General features: G+C 37.8%; 1 protein-coding gene across 1 annotated transcript in view; it reads left to right on the forward strand.

Moving 5' to 3' along the window:
* The first annotated feature begins 624 nt into the window (after nucleotides 1–624).
* Nucleotides 625–22,471, forward strand: part of TMEM236 (transmembrane protein 236) — a 43,633-nt gene continuing 21,786 nt past the window's right edge. The window contains exons 1-3 of the mRNA XM_036758739.1: nucleotides 625–881; nucleotides 8,259–8,331; nucleotides 13,785–13,923. Coding sequence (XP_036614634.1) covers nucleotides 625–881; nucleotides 8,259–8,331; nucleotides 13,785–13,923 — 469 coding nt within the window. The remainder of the gene's footprint in view (nucleotides 882–8,258; nucleotides 8,332–13,784; nucleotides 13,924–22,471) is intronic.

Genomic DNA, 22,471 nt, shown 5'->3' on the forward strand with positions numbered 1-22,471 from the left:
TAAGGACTCTTGACAAAAACTGCTGGGAAAATTGGACAGCGGTAAGGAAGAAATTAGCTTTAGACCAACATCTCACAACTTAGAGATATTGGCTTCTTTAAAATGCTGGATTTGTTTGTTTATTTTTTGCCCTAGACATAGCGTGTTTATATCAATGGAGTTGACTGTTGAACCGTTGTTAATATGTCTCAGCTTCCTAATGAGTGAAATGGAAATAACAGAATTTACTTGTGTCGAGAGGAATTTGTATGTGGGACAGGTAGTTAGTGCCCTAACAACTTTGTAAATCTAAGGTGGTATGTAAATATTATAGGCACCACGGTGTTTAACAGTAATAACAAATACTTTTGACCAATAAAAAGAAGTATGGTGCAAAAGTCATGACTCAGGTGATCCATATGTAACTAATCTAGGAAATTGCTTTCACAGATACCTTGTACTTATTAGTTAATGAGATTATTGAACCCTTTAATGGTCAATAAAAGAATAAAAAATCAGTGGTTAATGTGTGCGCATGTGTATGCCCATGCAAAGAACTTGAACATAGTTCAGCACAGTATCTTTGCATTTATTACTGATTATGTAGAAGGAAAGCTTTTTCTCCTAAGAGGTGGCTATTTCAGAATGGTCTCTGGAAAATTAATCAAATTCCTGGTTTATGAGATCCTAGAATTTGCTGCTTTTTCTATCCCAACTATTGTGGTGGCAGAACAGTTTGCCTCAGCCTTCCAAGGGACAAAGAACTCCGCCGAGAAGACATTTTATTGGCTCATTGTGTCCATTTCCGTTGCTTATGTAGCATTGGTGACATTGATAGTTTGGATTCCTGTAAAAGTTCTGTTGTACAAAAAGCATCATCTCTGCTCCAAAGTAAGACAATGGTAAGTGTATCCAGGTAAGACATCCAGCCACGGAACTGGAGTGTAGGTTGGGTGGAAAACTGTGGTGCTTCCATCAAGTTGTGAGCCGAGACTTATTATAGGTCTGGTGTTGCCTGGTTCTTTTGCCTTTCCTTGTATCCTCTGGGCTTAGCTCAATGCCTGACACTTAGTAAGTACTTCGTGTTGACTTGATTACTAATCTAAAAGTAAAAAATTAATTCTACTGAAATTTTAGAAAAGGTTTGCTATGTTGGAAAAATAACAAGCTATTTCTTTTACTTTTTTATTATTAACTTAAACATCAACAAATACAGACATTTTGATAAACAAAGAACAGAAAAACTGATATATGAAACTGAATTTTTCTTATGTATGTTTTAAAGGTACATATTAGAAGTTAAAATGATAGCAGTAAAACTACCCCTTTTGTCAGTCTCTTATGAACTTCCTTTTACTCTTTCTGTAAGTTTTTAAATGTTTCAGTGTTCTTTTCTTTGTTTTGTTTTAAAATTTTGCATCACTCTCCTTACCCAATTACATCAATGTTTAGGAAATGGCATATACTACGAGAGTACAGCTTTTCCTAAGGAAGGGCACATTACAGATTGTTGTTGTTGAGGTGTTTCAGTTGTGTCTGACTCTCCATGACCCCGTTTGAGGTTTTCTTGGCAGAGATCCTAGAGTGGTTTTCCATTTCTTTCTCCAGGTCATTTTACAGATGAGGAAACTGAGGCAAACAGGGTCAAGTGCCTTGCCCAGGGTCACACAGCTAGTAAGTGTCTGAGACTGGATCTGAATTCATGAGGATGAGTCTTACTGAAATGAATAAAATTTTTTTCCACTTAATAGTATTTTATTTTTTCCAATTATATGTAAAGATAGTTTTCAACATTCACTTTGACAAGATTCTGAGTTTCAAATTTTCTTCCTCCCTCCCTTCTTTCCTCCCTCCCTTTTCTGTTCCCCAAGACAGCAAGCAAGCTGACATAGATTATACATGTACAGTCATATTAAACATATTTCCACATTAGTGATATTATTGAAAGAAGAATCAGAACAGAAGGGGAAACCCATGAAAAAGAAAAAACAAAAAAAGGTGAAAATGGTATGCTTCAATCTGTATTCAGACTCCATAGTTCTTTCTCTGGATGGATGGCATTTTCCGTCATGAGTCTTTTGGAATTGTCTTTCATTATCATTATAGTGTTGAGAAGAGCTCAGTCAATCATAATTAACCATCACACAATGTTACAGTTACTATGTACAATGTTCTCCTGGTTCTGCTCATTTCACTCAGCATCAGTTCATGTAGGTCTTTTCATGTTTTTCTGAAATCCACCTGCTCATCATTTCTTATAGCACAATACATTACGTTCATATTCCACAACTTGTTCAGCCATCCCCCAATTGATGGGCATCCCTTCACTTTCCAATATTTTGGCACTATGAAAAGGGCTGCTATAAATTTTTGTACATGTGGGTCCTCTTCCCTTTTTCGTGATCTCTTTGGGATATAGACCTACTAGTGGTGTTGCTGGATCAAAGGGTATGTACAATTTTAGCCCTTTAGGCATACTTCCAAATTGCTTTCCAGAATGGTTGGATCAGTTCACAACTCCACCAACAATGTATTATTGTTCCAATTTCTCCATATCTTCTCCGACATTTGTCATTTTTCTTTTCTGCCATATTAGCTGATAGGTGTGAGATAATACCTCATAGATGTTTTAATTTGCATTTCTCTAGTGATTTAGAGCATTTTTTCATATGACTATAGGTAGTTTTAATTTCTTCATCTAAAAACTGCCTGTTCATATCATTTGTCCATTTATCAATTGGAGAATGATGTTCTTATAAATTTGACTCAATTCTCTATATGTTTTAGAAATGAGGCCTTTATCAGAGACATTAGTTGTAAAAATTGTTTCCTGGCTTTCTTATTTCCTTCTAATCTTGGTTGCATTGGCTTTGTTTGTGTAAAACCTTTCTAATTTAATATAATCAAAATCACCCATTTTGTATTTCATAACGTCCTCTATCTCTTGTTTGGTCATAAATCCTTCCCTTCTCCACAGATCTGACAGGTAAACTATTCCTTGCTCTCCTAATTTACTTATGGTATCACCCTTTATGCCTAAATCATGTACCTATTTTGATCTGATTTTGGTATATGGTGTGAGATGTTGGTCTATGCCTAGTTTCTGTCATACTATTTTCCAGTTATCCCAGCAGTTTTTGTCAAATAGTGAGCTCTTATCCCAGAAGCTGGAACCTTTGGGTTTATCAAGTAGTAGATTACTATAGTTATTTACAATTATGTCTTGTTTACCTAACCTATTCCACTGATCTAACACTCTGTTTCTTAGACAGCACTAGATGGTTTTGATGATTGCCACTTTACAATATAGTCTTAAATCTGGTATGGCTAGGCCACTTTCCTTTACATTTTTTTCCCCATTAATTTCCTCGATATTCTTCTTGACCTTTTGTTCTCCCAGAGGAATTTGTTATATCATTTTTCTAGCTCTATGAAATAATTTTTTGGTAGTTTGATTGGCATGGCACTGAATAAACAAATTAATTTAGGTAGAATTGTCATTTTTATTATATTAGCTCACCCTACCCATGAGCAATTGATATTTATTTGTGTGAAAAGTGTTTTGTAATTGTGTTCATATAGTTCCTGGGTTTGTCTTGGTAGGTAAACTCCCAAATATTTTATATTGTCTGCAGTTATTTTAAATGGAATTTCTCTATCTCTTGCTGCTGGGCTTTGTTGGTAATATATAGAAGTGCTACTGATTTATGTGGGTTTATTTTATATCCTACAGCTTTGCTAAAGTTGTTAATTATTTCAAGTAGTGTTTTTAGTTGGTTTTCTAGGATTCTCTAAGTATACCATCGATATGAATAAAATTAACATGAATTCACAATACTCTCAATTGTTATTGGAGTTGAGAATTAATTGAGTAGATTATACTAAACAATAGTATTTAAACGCTGAGAGGCAGCCTTGTACAATGGATAGAAGACTGACTTTGGATTCAGGAAGATCTAGCTTCAAGCCCTCCCTCTCATATTTTGGCTTTGGGATCAAAGACAAAGCACTTTACCTCTGCCCCAGCTGACTCTCTGAGACTAGTAATTGCTGATGAGGTGTCAATCTACACTGGGGAAGGAGTTTCCTCACCAAGCTTTCTCTAAATTGATGACACCACACGTCTAGCCAATAACAAAATTTAAATGCTGCATTAAGAGAGTTGAACATTAGACCTATTTCTCGTACACAAAAAACACTTGTAGGCTTAGATACAGGAAGCTAGAAGTTGAATTTTACTCCTATACAACAGTAAAGTAAAGCCAACTTTGTTATATGACTTTATATTTTAAAGTCTCTTTTGCATTCTGAGAGTCTATCAGTATGTGATTTTTTTAATTGGCCAGTTCTCATAAATTTTGACTCATAACCACTTTGATATATTGATAAAGTCTGTATCACTTGAAAATGATTGCTTTGAATAGCCACATCCTGGATAATACTTTTACCCTTTCATTAAATTTTATAATTTTTAATGAACAAACATTCATTTTCTTTCCATCCCATCTCTCCCCACCAGCCTTTATTATAGAAAAATAACAAATAAGCATAATCAAGCAAAACATTCATGCATTGACTATGCCCCAAAATATGCCTCATTCTTGGATAACATTTTTAAAATAAAAAGGCAAGACTTAATGTAATTAAACACAAATTATGGTTAGTTATACTTATAGAGGTCACATTTATATATCTGTAAGCACACCTGACGCATCAGGGGGCAAAAGCATACAGGAACAAATTTCCCTGTTCTAAATAATTTTGTGCTTTAATGAATGATCCATTCTTTTCTAATGCATTATTTATGTCCTCTGGGAAAAATATATATATTTTCCATTATGATTATCATTTTAATTTTGAAGTTGAGCTATACAGAATGTGTATGAGATCATATATTCAGAAGTTTAATATACATGTGGGTTTGAATGTAAAATAAGAATGATTAGAAATAACAAAAAAAAAGTCCTTCCTAGTGGAGGGAAGGGGATACCAGAACTGAAGTAGAAGGTGAAGTGCTCTATGAACACCACTAGATACTGAATATAATCTCACCACCCACACTTGGCTCCCAATATATTGTTGTGATTGCTGTCATTTTTCCGGAAGCAAAAGCCACAAACTAACCATCTTGTAGTTATCAAATCACTGGACATTTGGGCTTTTGGGTAGTTTGGCTTATTAGATTCTCAAGGATACCTTTCTGTTATTTAGGCACCCACCATTTTCATTACCCTAAGAATTTTCCTCTGAGCAGAAGGGGATGCAGATAACCAGGGTCATTTTGTTACTGCCATATTAAATTTAATATAAACTTTAAAAAGCGTATGTGATAAGAGTTCACAATTTCACATGCAATCTTCTCTGTTCTTTGTAAATTGAAATATTTGTTAAGTTCATAAGGAAAAAAATGAAAAAGTCTTCTCTGAACTCAAGTAGGTAGGCCCCCAAAATCCAGAGAGGCCCTGTTTCAATAAGGAAGTTTTGAAGTCCCTTCTACAGCAATGGTTCCCAATTTAAAGTCCTCCTGGCCTAGGAAGGACCTGATGGGGGAACTCTGAGTTCCCTAGGATTTCCCTGAGCTTGACTCAAATTCTTGGAAAAGACTCAGAATCATGGTGGTTATTAGGCCAACAATGCCCTTTTAGCCAGGAATCAGGTTGGATGCTTCCAGAAGAGTGAGTAAGAAAGAAGGTAATTTATTAAAACATCCCTCTTTTATTTTCCTCTTTTCTGGGCTACAGATCCTATAACCCTTGCTTTTCTCTCATTCCTGGTCAAAGGGCCTCTTCTGGATGAGGTGTGTACCAAAGTTATATAAAAAGCTCTCGTTTCTTCAGACCATCCCAGGAATTGCACTTGGTGCTTTCATGTTTCAGATTGCTCTCTCCAGGTGTGACTGTTGGGCACATTATGCCTGGAAAGATAGTTTCACATTTATAGGCTCAAAAAAGTACCAAATAGTTTCTTTTGACTTCCTGACCACCACTGTCATTCTGTAACCTCCTGGACTCTCTCCTGCTGTGATTAGGAAAGCCAGATATATATCAAGAAAAGGGCCACTGGAAGCATTTGAGTCCTTTTGTACATGATCATGAACCTGGAGCAATAAACAGGAAGGCAGATATCTGAGTCTTGACGTCCTGTTGTATAAATGAGGGTGATGCAGAAATTACAGCTGCCGAAGGACACAACCCATGCTGAAAACAAGAATCACTTTAACAATGCTTTAACTATCCTCATCCCACTGAGAACTATGACTCCCATTCGTAGACTAAAGTCGTAGTTCACAACTAGGTAGTGCCAGTGGAGGGAGCACCTGAATTTGGGGTCAGGAAGACTCAAGTTTAATCTTACCTCAGACACTTACTGTTTGGGTGACCCTAGGCAAGTCACTAAATTTCTCTTGGACTGAGTTCCTCTAACTGAAAAATGGATTGATAATAAAATCCGCCTGCCATGGTTGTTGTGAGGATCAAATTAGATACTAATAAAGAGAGCTTTGCAAAAAAAGCACTAGAAAATATTATTATTAAATTATTACTATTATTAAATTATTACTATATTCAGTTCAACAAGCATTTATTCAGCACCCACTGTAAGCAAGGCAAGGAGTTTATATTCTCCTGGAAAGTGAGGTACGGTATTTACACAAATAAGTAAGAATGAAATCATTTGATGAGATACTAACAATTAGGGACATGGAGAAAGGGGGTGATTCCTATGTTAAATCTTGAAGGAAGTTAGGAATATTTGAGGTGGGGTGAGGAGGGAATGTGTTCCAGATATATGGAACAGCTTGTGCAAACACGTGGAGATCAGAGATAGATTGCCAAGTGTGGGGAACTGAAAATCATAATCAAAACTAAAGGACTTGATACTCTAGTAGTAATAAATATTTGTTGATTTTTGTGCCCTATCAGGGAAAATGTTCTTGTCTAAAATCCAAACAAAGCTGTGTTGCAAAAACAACCAAGAACATTAATAAGAACTCGCACTTACATAGTGTTTTACAGGTTGAGACTTTGTGAGGAAGCATGGTTAGAGGTGCAAAGCACAATTGATTTAGAATCAGAGGAATAAGTTTCCAGTTCTACACTGCTTTGGACCTCCAGTCTCTCCCATAGTAGGTGCTTAATAGATGGTAATAATTGACTTGACTTGGTGACTGTCTATTGCCTGTCTGACCTTGGATCACTTCCTTTCTCTTTAGTGTCTGATCTATAAAACATGGGGAGTTAGATTAGATGGCCTTTCTAACTGTAAATCTCTTGTCTTCATATCCTCAGCACATGCCTGGCACAGTGGCTGGTACAGAGTAGGTTCTTTAATAAATATTTGTTAACAAATGCTTGTTGATTTACAGTTTCCGAAAGTTTTTCCCTCAACAGCCCCATGAGATAGGCAGTATAATTATCATTAAGGGATGCTTATGGGATTATCATGAGGGAGCTAGGCTTAGAGGAATGAAATGACTTTCTCAAGGTAATCTAGCAAAGTAAATAACACAAACCTGGGTCTGAGACTTGAATCCAGATCTTCTGCCACTAAATCCAATGCTCTTTTTTCCCATACCATTAAAAAAATAGTTCCTAAAGGTCTTCTAGTGGCAGCTAGGTGGCACAGAGAATGAGTGCCAGGCCTCATCTTCCTGAGTTCAAATCTGGCCTCAGATACTCACTAGCTGTGTGACCATGGGCAAATCACTTAACCCTGTTGACCTCAGTTTCCTCATCTGTCAAATGAGCTGGAGAAGGAAATGGCAAACCACTCCAGTATCTTTGCCAAGAAAACCCCAAATGGAGTCACAAAGAGTCAGATGACCGAAAGAGACTGAATGATAACAATAAAAGCCTGCTATTTTATTACTGATACGTATTTTCCCCAAAGATCAGTTTGTGAGCCAGAAGCAAATCCTGTGAGCTTATCAGAATCTTCCTTATTTGCGTTGGTCTCACATCCTGAAGTCTTCACCAAGATTCTGGTTAATTAAATATGATGACAGTGAATGTCACTTTACATGCTTTCGTGAGCTAGAAGTTCCAGTGATTGATGTGCATGTATTTTCTTTTGCTCATTATTTCTAAAACTTTCCTTTTTTCTAGAAGAATAATTTGGGGTGCGTGTGTATATGTGTCCCCACTTTGAAACATTTCGGAAATGGGAATAAGGAAGCAGGAACTTCTTAGAAAAAGCTGTCCTTGAATTAGCAAAATATAACAGGAAGTGGTAATCTTGTACATTATTACTTTTGCTTACTTGCTTATTTTCTTCTTTGCTAGGAGACCTCCTCTGATGATGTGTATAGTGTTCACAACACTTCCATGCTTTGGATTTTCTATAGCAGTCACAGAGGTGTGTAAGTATGGTTTTCTGGTCCAGATTAACTTTGGAATTTGAGAATATGGACTTTACTGAGGGGTGCTCCAAGGCTCTGACTGCCCTCCCCCCCATATCTCTCTCACCATATTACCTTTCCTTATCTGACCTAAAATCCACTGAATTATGGTTAGAGATGGAAGAGACCTTACAAATCATCTAGTCCAGTGGTGTCAAACTCAAATAGAAACAAAAGGGCCAGATATTGACTTAGGAATTCCCATCATTTAGTTGTATTTTTATTTATTTTGTTAAACATTTCCTAATTACATTTTAATCTTGTCCCCTTGCATTGGGGACTTTTGTAGCTGTTTGTTACAAAACCATTGGTTTTTTATCAAAGAGAGCTGTGGCCGTAGAGGTTGGGTGATTTGCCAGCAACACCCAGGTAGCACATAGCAGAACTCATATTTGAACCCAGATCCTTTGACTCCAAATTCAGTGCTCTTTCTCACTGTGCCACCTTACTTCTAAATCCCTCTCATAATTCCTACCAATAGAATCATTCTTATGGGACAAGATGATAGAATCATAGAATCTGGGTTTGAAAGCGATGTTAGAGATCATCTTATCCAGGAAATCTTAACTTTTATCGGTCATGAACCTAGATGGCTGTTTGGCGAAGCCTCTGGGTCCCTTCTCAGAATAATGTTTTTTACACAAGGTGTCCCAAAAGTCTTAATATAGTTTTAAGCTGTTAAAGCTTATACATATAGGTATGCATAAAATAAAAAAACTTAGAATTACAAAGCAGCCACTAGGTGGTGCAGTGGATAGAGCACCAGAGCTGGAGTCAGTAAAACCAGAGTTCAGATCCAGCCTTAGATACTTCCTAGCTGTGTGACCTTGGGCAAGCCACTTAACCCTGTTTACCTCAGTTTCCTCTTCTGTAAAATGAACCAGAGAAGGAAATATCAAGTCACTTCAGTATCTTTTCCAAGAAAATCAAAAAAGGAGTCACGAAGAGTTGGACACAACTGAAGTGACATGAACCCCAGATTAAGAACCTCTTGTTTCTAAGATGAATGTCAGAGGGGTTAAGTATCATACTGAAAGCTACACAGAAAATAGTATAGCCAACATTCAAAAGGAGATCCTGATTTTGAATCCAGGCCTCCTCATGCTGCAAGATAAGTGGAATGTTACCAGCAGAGTCAGGGTTATGTTACCACAAACCGTATGTTACTGAGGAAAGGGAAGAAGGGCCTTGGGGATCTCTTCTAATCTGCACCCTCTCTTTATTGACTTTGGGTAAAAATCAGACCCTGAGGGGTTAAAATAAAGGCTTGTGTGCCTTGTTACAGTCAATTTGGGGATAGGGGTGAGAACATGAGAATAATAAGCTCTGAGTGGCAGAGCAGTGGGGATTGGGGCACCCAGTTGCAAAAGGAAAGACCTCTGTGGAATATTTCAATGTGGGACTCAGAGAAATAGAAAATTGAGGAAGACATGTGAGGTGCTCCTCAAAGGGGAACACCAAAAAAGAAGAAAGAGAGAAACCAAAAGGGAAAAATATTCTTCATCAGCCATTGTCCACTTGAATAATTATCTGAAGACCAATCCTCCCGATGGGCACTGCAATTTTCTGATATTTAGACTTATAGGAATAATTTACTGCATAAATTTTAATTCTGAGCTGGAAGGATATGTGATATAAAGGAATATGTGACCTTTACCCATTGGTATTTATTTCTAGAAATTTTTAATATTCAAGGTAAATTCAGGATGAAAAACAACAAACATTCTAAGGCAGAGATCATAACATTTTTTGTGTCATGAACCCCTTTCAAAGTCTTGGGAGACCTATGGGCCCCTTTTCATAATTATGTTTTGAAATTCTAGATATAAGATTACAAAGGTAACCAATAATAATAAAATGCAATTATCAAAAAAAAATTCTAAGTTCAAAAAAGCCCCTGCCCCAAGAGTTCTGTCCATAGTTTTGGGGAGTCTGTGAACTTGGATCAGAAAAAAATTAAATCTTTATTTTCACTGATGTCTAACTGAAATTTACCATTTCCTACAATTATTTACAAACATGATTCTGAGAACACATCCATCCACTTCACTACTGCCAAAGGAGTCCATGCTGCCACAAGTTAAGAACTCTTGCTTTAGGAGCTGTTTCCATCTTTCCTCTGCCAAATCATTCATGTTTGTTAATTCTGATTGACAAATAGGACAGTTATTTTTCATTCTTGTTCCACTTTAATTATGTGCTCCAAATAATAAGACATGAGGCATAGAGCATTGTATGCGGAGTGTTAAGTGGTTTCAATCCAAAGTTATGTTACTTGTCCAGGCTCATGCATTTAGCAAGAGGGTCTGGGGCAGGATTTGAACTTTGCTCTTCCGGGGCCCAAGTCTAATCCTCTCTCCATTCTGCTTGGTGACTTTGCTCAAGTTACCTAACCACTATGTGCTTTAGGAAACTTCCTGGATTTGTCTACTAAGTTAGACGGGTTGCATTCTGCATTGGTGGTTTCTTACATTGATGAAATAATAGAACCTTCTAGTATTCTCTATGTGGACACATCTGAACAAAGAAACAACCAAGTCAACAGCAGACAATGGGAAAGTCACCTCCCTCTCCAAAAAGTAGGCTAGGCAAATTCACAAGATTACTGGAAAGATGTTCTGTGGAAACTAAGCACATTTTCTTTGAACCATGTACAAAAACCAATAAACGTTATTTTATTGAGTGTCTACCATGGGAGTCCTATCGTTTTATCAGAATTCATCATCCCTGAAACTGGAAATCATATCTGGACAGTCACTAAGTAATGTGTGAATTTTCAGAATTCACATAGCATTCACTCAATATATGCTTATTAAGCACCTGCTGAGCATTGAAGATATAAAGATGAGAAATAATACTGCCCTATCCCTCAAGGAACTTGAAATCTAAAAGTGATGAGAAGCTATGGAGATGATATAGAGTAGAATATGATTAGAACTAATGACATATCATCACAAAATGCCATAGGAAATGGGAGGCAAAGAGATTGGTTTTGGTTATGAAAGAAGGCAGATCACAGAAGGCTTTTGGGAAAAGTTGGCATCTGATTTGGGCCTTGAAGGAAGAAAAGTATTTCAATGGGCGGTGATGTGGAGGGTTCATGTTAAAGTTATGGAAGGTGGACTCATATCCATCACTTTCTTTATATTCTCATTGTCACTATATGAAAACTTAGGGCTGGAGAGGGAGTATATAGTAAGGTTGATGGAAATTGTTTCCTATGAGCAGGGAACTATAGAGCCATTGGTCTAAAGCTGGAAGGGAGCTACTGTAAGAAGTTCTGTAGTTGAATTCCTCTCTGACTCCAGTTATTGCTGGTTCCATTGTACCACCACTATCACCACCACCACCACCACTGTTGCTGTTGCCGCCACCACCACCACCGCCACTGCCACCACCATCACCATCACCATCATTGTAGCTAGCATTTCTAAAGTACCTACTATGTGCCAGACACTGTGCTAAGTGCTTTGCAAATATTATCTCATTTAATCCTTGCAACAACTCTGTAAGGGAGGTGCTGTTGTTATCCCCACATCACATTTGAGGAGATTGAGGTGGGAAATAGAGGTTAAGTGACTTGCCCAATTTCACACAACTGGGTAGTATCTGGTGCCAATTTTGAACTTAGCTCTCCCCGTCTTCACGCCTAGTGATTTATCCACTGCACCACCTGTCTGCCCCTAAAAACAAACTAATCATTTCTTTATATTGAATTTGTTCTGGGTATTAAAATGATCAGTATCTAGAACTTTTAGAAGGGCTATCTAGTTCAAGCCCCATACTTTACAGATGAAGAACTAAGACCCAGAGAGATTGTCACTGGCACACAGCTAAATGATGGCAGGGCGGGACTAACATCCAGGCCTCTTACGTCACAGTCCTGTGTGGTCTCCACTATTTGTTGGTATCACCAAGCATGAATTAGTATTTAGATCTGCTTTATAACCTTTGTCACTTGCCTTAGATAGAGATACTTTCATTGGGTGACATTGGGTGGAGAGAGAGTCTTTAGCTTCTCCTCATATTTATTTTTTCCTTCATTTCCTTTTACTTTGAGGCTTTTTCTTTGAAAAAGTTCTCGATGCCTTTTTCGTCTTTCAACCTACAGTTAACATTAGCCTTCCCATTGAAACATCCCTTCTACGAAAGAGAGAACAAGAGGTAAATAAGCTCTTATTAAGTACCTGTTACGTGCCAAGTTGCTAGGTAGCACCATAGTGTATATAGAATGCTGGGCCTACAGTATGGGAGACTCATTTTCCTGAATTCAAATCTGACCTCAGATACTTGCTAGCTATGTGACCCTGAGCAAGTCACTTAACATTGTTTGCCTTGGTTTCCTCATCTGTAAAATGAGCTGGAGGATATGGCAAACCACTCCAGTATGTTTGCCAAGAAAAACCCAAATGGGGTCACAAAGAGTCAGAAATGACTGAGGAAACAATTGAATGACAACCAAAAAATGTGTCAAACACTGTGCTAAAGACTTTACTGATATCTCATTTGATCCTCCCAACAGCCCTGTGAGGAAGGTACTATTATTATCTTTATTTTACAGTTGAGGAAACTGAGGCAGAAATCAAGTGACTTGCCAAGGGTCACACAAGTGGTAGGTCTAAGGCCAGATTCCTTCTCCTAGTATTACTACTTCTCCTATCATGACTCCTCTTTATCCTCCTCTTCCTTTTTTCTTCCTTCTCCTCCTAGTCTTCCTCAGTATTGCTACTTCTCCTCTTCTTCATAACGAGCGAGCCCCCACTGGTGTGTTGTACATTAATAGTCAACTAGTAGATAAAATCTTTGCTTATTGGAGTCCATTTACTCAGATGGCACAGTAAAGACAGTAGCTACAAAACATTCCCTCATGGAAACCTGTGGTGCACTCTCTTAGAAATACATATGGCACTTGTGAGAAGAGTGGATATAAATTTAGTCTATATTGTAAGAGTTATACAAACAAGGAACATGTATAGCCAAAGTAACTTATATATCTGGAACTGCAGGGCTTCAAAGACTTTCTGCTTCTCATGATGTCTTCATACTGCTTGCCACTTGGCATGATATTTCTTAGCCTTCCTGTTAGAACTGCCTTTCAACTGACTGAAATTATCCTTTAAGGATTATTTATGAGTGTAACTATCTTCCATCAGCTAATGGGGTTACTCCCTTCCAATTCACTTAGAGAAAGGTCTTCATACTTTATGGAAGGATCACTGGATATAAACACCTCGTTAATCAATTAATAATTCATCATCTGTGATTAGTTGAGCTGGGGGGGAGGGTGGTGGGAATTAAATCTTCTTTTATGTCAGTAAAACTATTTAGATACACAGCTCCACAGTGGGGAAAGGTATTTTATGAAGAATGACAGTTCTGTAAATGTTTTTCATTGGTTGTCTTAAAACAGGTCCAAAAGAATGCCTCCAACACAGCTACACTACCTGACACCTTACCTGACTTACCAGTATCAGTGGTTCTGGCTTCCTTAATTATTGTTGATATAATTGAAAAACTGCGGAAATATCCTCTTAGAGGAAGACCAATAAGTAAGTAATACTTAAAAAAATGAGTTATTTTTAAGTCTGCAGCATATGATACCATCATACTATTTCAACTTTTCAAAGGTCTGATGATGTATTTTTTAAAATAATAAGGTTTACAGTTATATTTCTGAGAGAAATTATCTAAGTGCTTTTTATTATAATCAGTCAGAAGAAAGAATGGCTTAAGTAGGTCCTTCTAGGTTGCTCCAGATACATCATTTAAATTTACTTCATGCCATGGGTCACAGATTTCTCACTTAGTCAAGACTTCCTGGAAATTTCTTCATTTTCTACCCTGGGATTCTCATCACAAACCATAGTGACTCCTATTTATCTGGAATAGGAGGGAAATGACAAGTTCTGGTTAAGAGGATATTACAAATTATTCTTGAACTTTAATTGTTGATAGGATATTTCTTGGATTTCCCACTAGCTCCAAAATAAAATACATGCAGGAATGAGCTTATAATCTTTTCCCCAAAACATATTCCTCTTGATTTCACTGTTCCTCTATAACACCTTGATTCATTCAACTTCTTGTGTTCAGAGGATTTGTTCTGTGCCAGCACAATGACTGGCACATAGTAGGTGTATAAGAAATGTTCTTGATTATCTTTCAGATATCTTGTTTCTCAAGTCCTGTGATTTAAACTTTGCAACGTTTCTTGCATCCATTTCCTATCTTTCCATTGCTAGCATCTTGGTAGAAGCCTTCATCACAATTCCCTTGCCTACTGCAACAGACTCCTTTTTTCTTATTTAAAAAAATTCAATTTTATTTTATTTTGAGCTCTGAATTCTCTCCCTTTCACCTCCTCCTCACCCCTTAGTTGAGAAAGCAAGAAAAACAAAAGCAAAACCAACAAAAATATGTATAGTCAAGCAAAACAAATTCCCCACATTGACCATGTCCCCCCAAGATTCATGCCTGAATCTACCCCATAAATCCATCATCTCTCTGTTAGGAGGTGGGTAACATGTTTCATCATGAGTCCTCTGGAATTGTGGTTGCTCCTTTCTTTGAGTTCCTAAGCCTTTCAGAGTTGTTCATCTTTTATAATACTGCCACAGACCCATAACAGACCTTTCTGTCCCCATTCTTTTCCCCACTCAAGTCTGTCCTTCTCATACTACTAGACTTATTTTCCTTAAGGTTTGAATGTGATCATGTGACTTCTCTATTCCAAACCATTTAATAGCTCCCCATTTCTACTGAATAAAATTCCTACTCTTTAACCAGGAATTGAAGGCTCCTCACCATCTGCCACCACTCCATCTTTACTTTCTTATCTCGTATCACTCCCCACAACTCAGACTAAATCACAACTAAAATGAACTACTTGCTAATTCCCTGTAGACATACTTTCCTACCTCCACATCTTTGATGAAACTGTTCACTGTGTCTAGAATATCCTCTACCCACTGCCCAAGCTTTGTGTCTTTTACATATTCATTATATATTTTTCTGTATTTCAGTTATTTGTATATGTGTCACATCTCCTATTAGGCTATTGGATTTTTGAATGGGGAAACCATCTAATAAAAAATTTATAAATCTCTCAGTGTCTAGTATAGTGCTTAAATGTCTGCTAAGTAGAAGTGAACAGAGTTCTATACAATATCATGCATCTATTTTATTTTTATTGAAACCTTTTATTTTAAAGTCATATTTATTTCCAAATATGCCTCTCCTGTCCATCCAGAAAGCCATCCCTTATAATGGATTTTAAAAGAAACAGAAAAAAAGCAGTTTCACAAAACCCACCAAATTATTGATGTATCTAATAGTATTTGCATTATATCACACCCACATACCCTTATCTTTCATCCAATGAGAGAGATACATTTTCTTAATTCTTTTATTCAGGCCCAAACTTGATCATAATGTTTACAACCACTTTATTTTGTCTTATTATCTTTCTTATTTTTCTGTTTACATGGTTTAAGTCATTGTTTATGTTGTTTTCCTGATCTAATTGTGCATCAGTTCTTACAAATCTTCCCATGCTTTTTTTGAATTCTCCATATTTGTCATGTCTTATGGTTCAGTAATATTCCATTAACTCATGTATCATAATTTGTTGGACATTACCCAATTGATGTCATGCATAGTCTTCCAGACTTTTTCTTCGGGATCCTCACTTTAGCCACTAGGCCAAAGAGGAGGGATTTTTGACATGGGAAGACCATTTAGGAGGCAGAATCAATAAGACTTGGAGACTAATTGAGTGTGTGGGATGTGGCAAGGTAGAGTGGAGTGACTTCAAGGTTTTGAACTTGGTGATGTAACTTTGCATCTTCCTTAGAGCCTACCACAGCTCTGTGCAAACAGAAGGCACTCAATACATGTTTTTGAATCAAATTGAACTGAATTAACTGCAAACATAGCTTAACTGTCTTTTATGATTCAGAAGCCACCTTGCCTTTGTTCAGTGCCTTAATGCCATTGATCTGAGCATATAGGACTGCAAAAACAGAAGACTTCTTAAAAAGGCGATTTTGAGGAGACTTTTGAAAGAGGGATTCTGTGATTCAGAGATGAGGGGGCAGAGCACTGCAGGCATGGGAGACAGCTGGTGCAAACACGTGGAAACTGAAGACAGTCTGTCAGTCTGGGTGGAACAGCAAAGAGACGCAGAAGGGAGCGGATGACCTAAATTTTGGTGCCCTTGGACAAAGTTCTGATCATCCTACCCTGGAAACTGCATTGTGGGTAGATAACAGACTCTCTTCAGTCCATCAAGTCCTGTAGCATGTACTGGTACAATATTCACGAAGATGAGCTCTGCCTACCTGTTTGGTCTTTCTCAAGTCCTTTGTATCTTTAGGTTGCTTCTAATTCTCTCCTTTCCTCATGGGAGGCCCCTGTACTTCAGCCTTTTTATTTTTGCTGCAAAGGGAGCATGCACACTGTATTCTCTCTCTTCTCCTCACTCTTAAAGCATTCTAGTACTTCACGAGGAAGAGCAGGTTGCGCTCACTTAATGGAAGATGATTCCATCTTGGATTCCCATCTGCTTTCCCCTCCAGTGCCCGACCACTCAGATCTATGGTGTAGCTTGCTTGTAGACAGATTAGGATCCCCTAGTCCCAGGCTCCAGGAATTGTCGCACTTTGATGTTTATTCTAATAGCACAATGGCAGAAGTAGATATGATTTTGAGATGACTTCTGAATCATCTGCCCAAAAATATTGAGGACTAGACATTTTTTCTGATCTTCATAATCTTTCACAACTCCCTGAAATAAGAGTTATGCATAAAAGGCAAAGTAATTGTAGCCTTCTCCACAGATACCAAGGAATTTAAAGAGGTAATAATCTGATGAATTGATAGCATAGAAAGCTACCAATTAATACTTAATGTCAGCACTCACTCCTCCAACAATCCCTATGATCTGGCAGGGCAGCACAGGCTCAGGGACCCACTTAGTTTTCTTTTTGCTGTTGTAGTCTCTGTGAGTGGTTATTCCCTGACCTGACTTCACCCCACTATCCATAAGCAGCAGAGCTCAACTCTGCCTGCTGCTTCCCTCACTTCCTCTCCTTCAACCCCTGCCCTATGAAGGAGAAGGTATTGGAAAGCAGAAGTGTGTTCTGTCTATGGCTTATTATGTTATATTATGTTGTCATGTCAATATCCTGCTATAGCAGAACCCAGCCAGAAGACTAAAGAACAAAGAAAACTAGGGCAAGCACTGGTATGTGTATGGGGCTCCTTTAGGCTTGAAGGAGAAGGGACTGGCATCCAGCTATGGCCAGTTTTACCCTTCCAGAATCACTTGGGTCAGGAACTGAAGTCAGGAAAAAGTGAATTCCCCAGTGTGAGAGAAAGCTTAGACAGCTTTGAGGTCTAACCCCTGAGAGATCAAAGGGGAAAGAGAAAGTTAGTGATAGGTAATTATAAGGATATGACCTTGAGGTATAGGGTACTTACAAAATCGGAAGTTCTTTGAAAAGCAGAGACTCTTTAATTCTATATGTTTATATCCCTAGTGCCTGACACAGCAGACACTTAAATGCTTGTTAATTGATTGCTAGATTACTTTTTTATATCTTTATCATTTTAATAAATATGGTTTTATGTGATGTTGCTGCACTTACAGTTAACAAAGAAAATTTGTTGTGACCAGTCATTTGGTTTTTGAATTATTTCTGTTTTGATGTTTATATCAAAGCATCATTTCTGAACTATTTAGCAATTTTATGTTTGATTAACCACATGTATCCAGTTGTCAGTAATCACCTACTAATGAGTAGTGTATGTCAGAAAGATTGTTCAAAATGTCTTGAATTTTAAAGGTGACCCAAGGGACCATTTTTCATCAGGTCTGACAATTTAATTGAAATGATCTCAAACCTTAGCTAAGTATGATATAAGGAATGTCAGAGGATATAAAGAATTTTGAAAATAGATACTGTATTTCTCTGAGTAGGTATGAATTGCAATTAATATAGAGTTGCTCTTTTCTTTCTCTTTAAGAAAAAAACTTGTTGAACAATTGAAATGAGCATGCAGTATGTGATTTCTGACTTAGGTCTTATGTAACATGTCCCAAAATGCACAGAGGAGCATGAAGAACACTATGTTCAGTAAGCACCCCACTAAGAAGGAGGATGTTTCCTTTCATGTCCTCCCCTTTTAGAAGAAGGAAGTTTGGAGGGAAAGCTCATCACTTCTAGGATTTCTGTCCCAACCCCTGCCCATCCCCACTCTGTATCCCAAGAAATATGCAACGATTTGCAGTAAGTCTAGATTGCTGGGCTGCAGGGAAGCTTTCGTCACTGCTTCTTATGAATCACCCAGCATCAGGATGTATCCAGCTAAGTTTTGACTAGATTTAGTAAGAACAAACAAACAAACAAACTCCAGATTAGATTTTTAATTTAATTAGTTACTTTTCAAATAGACCCCTAAATTCACCAAATCCAGAGTAAGAAATGAACACACAGGCATCTCGTCTAAATTACATCTGGAAAATAATTTCTATATAAATAGTCCAACAAGTGGTCATGAAACCTTTGTTTGAAGTTGCCCATTGATGGGCATCCACTAATTCCTGAAGTAGCTCATTCCATTTTTGGATGTCTCTCACTGTTAGAAAGTTTTTCCTTATATCAAGACTTAATTTTCTTCTTTACAATTCCCAACCACTACCTCTGATTGAGCCTTTGGGAGGCAAGAAAACAAATCTAATTCTTGCAACATACAAGAGCCCTTCACATAATCACTATAATGTCCATTCCTCTCTCTCCTCTCCCTCAGTCTTCTCCAAAATTTCTTACATTTAACTCTCTCCTGCTTCCTTTAGGATCCTACATATCTTGCTGTTCATATGATATGACATTCCATCTCCTGATTGTAACTTTTCACTGACTGTCCCCCATGCCTGGAATGCTCTTCTTTCTTACCTCTACCTTCTGGCTCCCCTGGCTTCTTTTAAGACTCAGTTCAAATCCTATCTATTGTAAGAGACCTTTCTTGTCACCCTCCATGTCCGCTCTCTATGAGATTACTTCCCATTTACACAGTATGTATTTTGTATTTGCATAATTGTTTGCACTTGTCTCCTCTATTAGAACGTACCTTTCTTTGTATCGCTAGCACATAGCACAATGCCTAGAACATAGGTTGTTGTATTTGACCTTCGTTCTCGAAGAGGACCATGCCATCAGGAAAATGATGACATGATTTGAAGTTGACTTTAATTTGACTGAGGGAGGGCTGTGCAAGGTCACCAGCCTCAGTTTCTCTTCCAGAGCCACGGGGGTCCAGTGGCCTGATATTCACCAGGACAACTGGAGATGGCCCAGGATGCACCAGGAGACCTTGGCCGTTTCAGGCTAAGGTTCTCACTTTGAGTGAGGTAATACTCATTTAATGAATAGTCCTCTTTAAGAAGTTAATCAAGGGATGGCCTCTTTAATCAAAACTCAAAAAAAAAAATCAAATTGTAAGGGGAACACCCTCAGGGTTCCTGGCCAAAAGAGAAACAGTTACTATTTGGTATTTACATTCACTCTGTTCTAGGAGGGCAGGGACCTATTGTCCAATCTATGAGCTCCAGAGTGAATTGGTTTTAAAGCTTTGTTTTTGAGAAAGAAATCTAGCCAGTAAACCCGAAGTTAAGGAGGCAGGCTTCAGCCATCAAGTAAGAAGCTGGAGAGGAGAGGACAGAGAAGGAGAGGCAGAGGGAGGAGGGAACATAGGAGACAACTGATGAATGCCAGTGAATGATGCTAATGATGGTGATGGTAGGATTGGTGGGCTTTGGTGTCAGGAATAATGAATGAGAGCTTTAGATAATCGGGTCCAACCCCTTTATTTTACAGATTAAAACAACAACAAAGGCTTAGAAAAGCCAAGTGCCATGCCCAAAGTCATAGAGGTAGTAACATCAGAAGAAGGATTTGAACTTATTTCCTCAGCTCTAAGTCTAACACTCCTTGCATGGCATCAGCATGCTTTTCTCCCTATAAAGGTTAAAACTGATTTTTCATGATCATTGACTTTTTACTACTCAAGTTTCTCCAAAGTCCCCTCTGCTTCCAATAGTCTTTGTCTTTTCTCTTTTCTCGATGGAATTGGGGTTAAGTGACTTGCCCGTGGTCACACAGCTAGTAAATATCTGAGGTCGGATTTGAATTCAGGTTCTCTTGACTCTAGGACCAGTGCTCTATCCACTGTGCCACTTAGCTGCCCCTTTCTTTGCCTTTTCATTGGAAAAACTGGGGTACGTTGTAATGGTCTTATTTTATTAGAGCCAATATCCTTTTTCAATTTGCTTTTTGTCCTTTTGTGTTTATGGTATTCTTTAAAATGAGCTATATTTTGTTAGAAGTTTATTTATATTACTGATTCTGTTCATTAATCTTTTAGCTGAACTTCTGAGATCTTATCCCCCTATTAAGGGGTCAGGAGAGTTCCTGAGGGCAAGAGCATTTGGAGCAACTACACACTACTGATGTTTAAAATCTTGCTTCCTTGACACTTGAAGACAATTCCTTCTCTAACATCCTTAAACCTTTACTCTTCTGAAGTCAACATTACCTGTTTATTTTACTCTTTCTCCTTATTTTTGCTAATTGCATATGTCCCAGATCACTTTCCCAACTTGCTCAATAATAAGAATTTCATCTCTGAAGATCTTTAAGCAAGAAAACATAACAAAAGAACTCTGATTTCTTGATTCTTATAGCTATAAAGTCATGGGTAAGGGCTGAGCCCTTGGTTCTGCTTGACACTGGTTTTGCTCTTCCGTTATCACCTTTTTATTAAGGGAAAATCGGCCATGTTTTGTTATTTTTCCCTAGAATCTACATATATTTCATTTAGATCTGATTATGTTGCCAGTTTCCTATCTAAAAACACATATAGAGTGAATAACAATGGGAGGAAATGCAAATGAATTGCAAATATAAAATTTTATCTTTTATATTTATTTATTTTTTGACAATCAGTAATTATTTATTAAGTACCTACTGTGTGTTAGTCACCATGCTAAGTGCGGGGATATACAAAAGGAGTCAAAAGTCATTCCCTATAGGGGAGTGTGGGAGAGAGGTATTCCAGTGCACTTAGGATTTTCTTAGAGGCAACAGCATGAAGCAGTAGACCTATTGCAGTCAGGAAGGCCTGAGTTTGAGTCCAGCCTCAGACACTTACTAGCTTTGTGACCTTGAGCACATTCAATCCCTCTCAGCCTCAGTTTCTTTATTTGTAAAATAGTTAATAATAGCACCTCCCTCTTGGGGTTGTATCAGCTGAGAGAACACATGTAAAGCACTTTGCAAACCTTAAAGCATTATTGAAGTACTAGCTATAATTATTACAGTACTCATTCTCTTCTTTATTGGCTCTGTAAGACCCACTTAATTTGGAAGATGAAGTTTGATGTAAAATAGCTACTTCCTGAAGGCAGGGCTTCTCTGAATACACATTTATGGTTCCCTCCCCTGCCCCTAGGGGGAAAAACCTTTTTAAAATCTCCTAGTAAGAAGGAGGGACATATTTCCTTTTTCCTTCCTTTACAGCTTGCTTTCCCACGATAGTTAGTTTGTTTGTCAACAGTCTTCCCTGAGATCCATTCAGAAGACCGGGCCAGAGAAGGAGCTCGGAGATTGATGCTTTTCTCTCACCTTTGCCTGCCCCAAGAGGTTTTCATCATTGAACAAAAGGGAGGCCACAGAAAAGAAAAAAAAAATCAGGTCCTGTTCTTGACCAAGAAATGAAGACACTGGGTTCTAGATCCAACTTGGCCACTAATCTTAAACAAGTCAATTCATTATTCAGGATCTTGGTTTCTTTTCAGAAAAGTGAGGTGATTACTATGACATAGCATGGGCACTCTGATCATTTCACCTTTTCAATGGTCAATATCAATTTCTGCAGGGGGCCTTAGTATAGGGCAATCTGCATTGATTGAAGAGCAGACTAAATAACTGAATTCACTGTTTTATTATATATAAAAGCAAGGCCCTTGCTAATATAATACTGCATGGAAGTTAATACATAATGCTTGGATAAGGGGTTTTTGTAAATATTAAGTAGTAT

Source organism: Trichosurus vulpecula, chromosome 5 (assembly GCF_011100635.1).
Source record: "Trichosurus vulpecula isolate mTriVul1 chromosome 5, mTriVul1.pri, whole genome shotgun sequence".
Lineage (NCBI taxonomy): Eukaryota > Metazoa > Chordata > Mammalia > Diprotodontia > Phalangeridae > Trichosurus > Trichosurus vulpecula.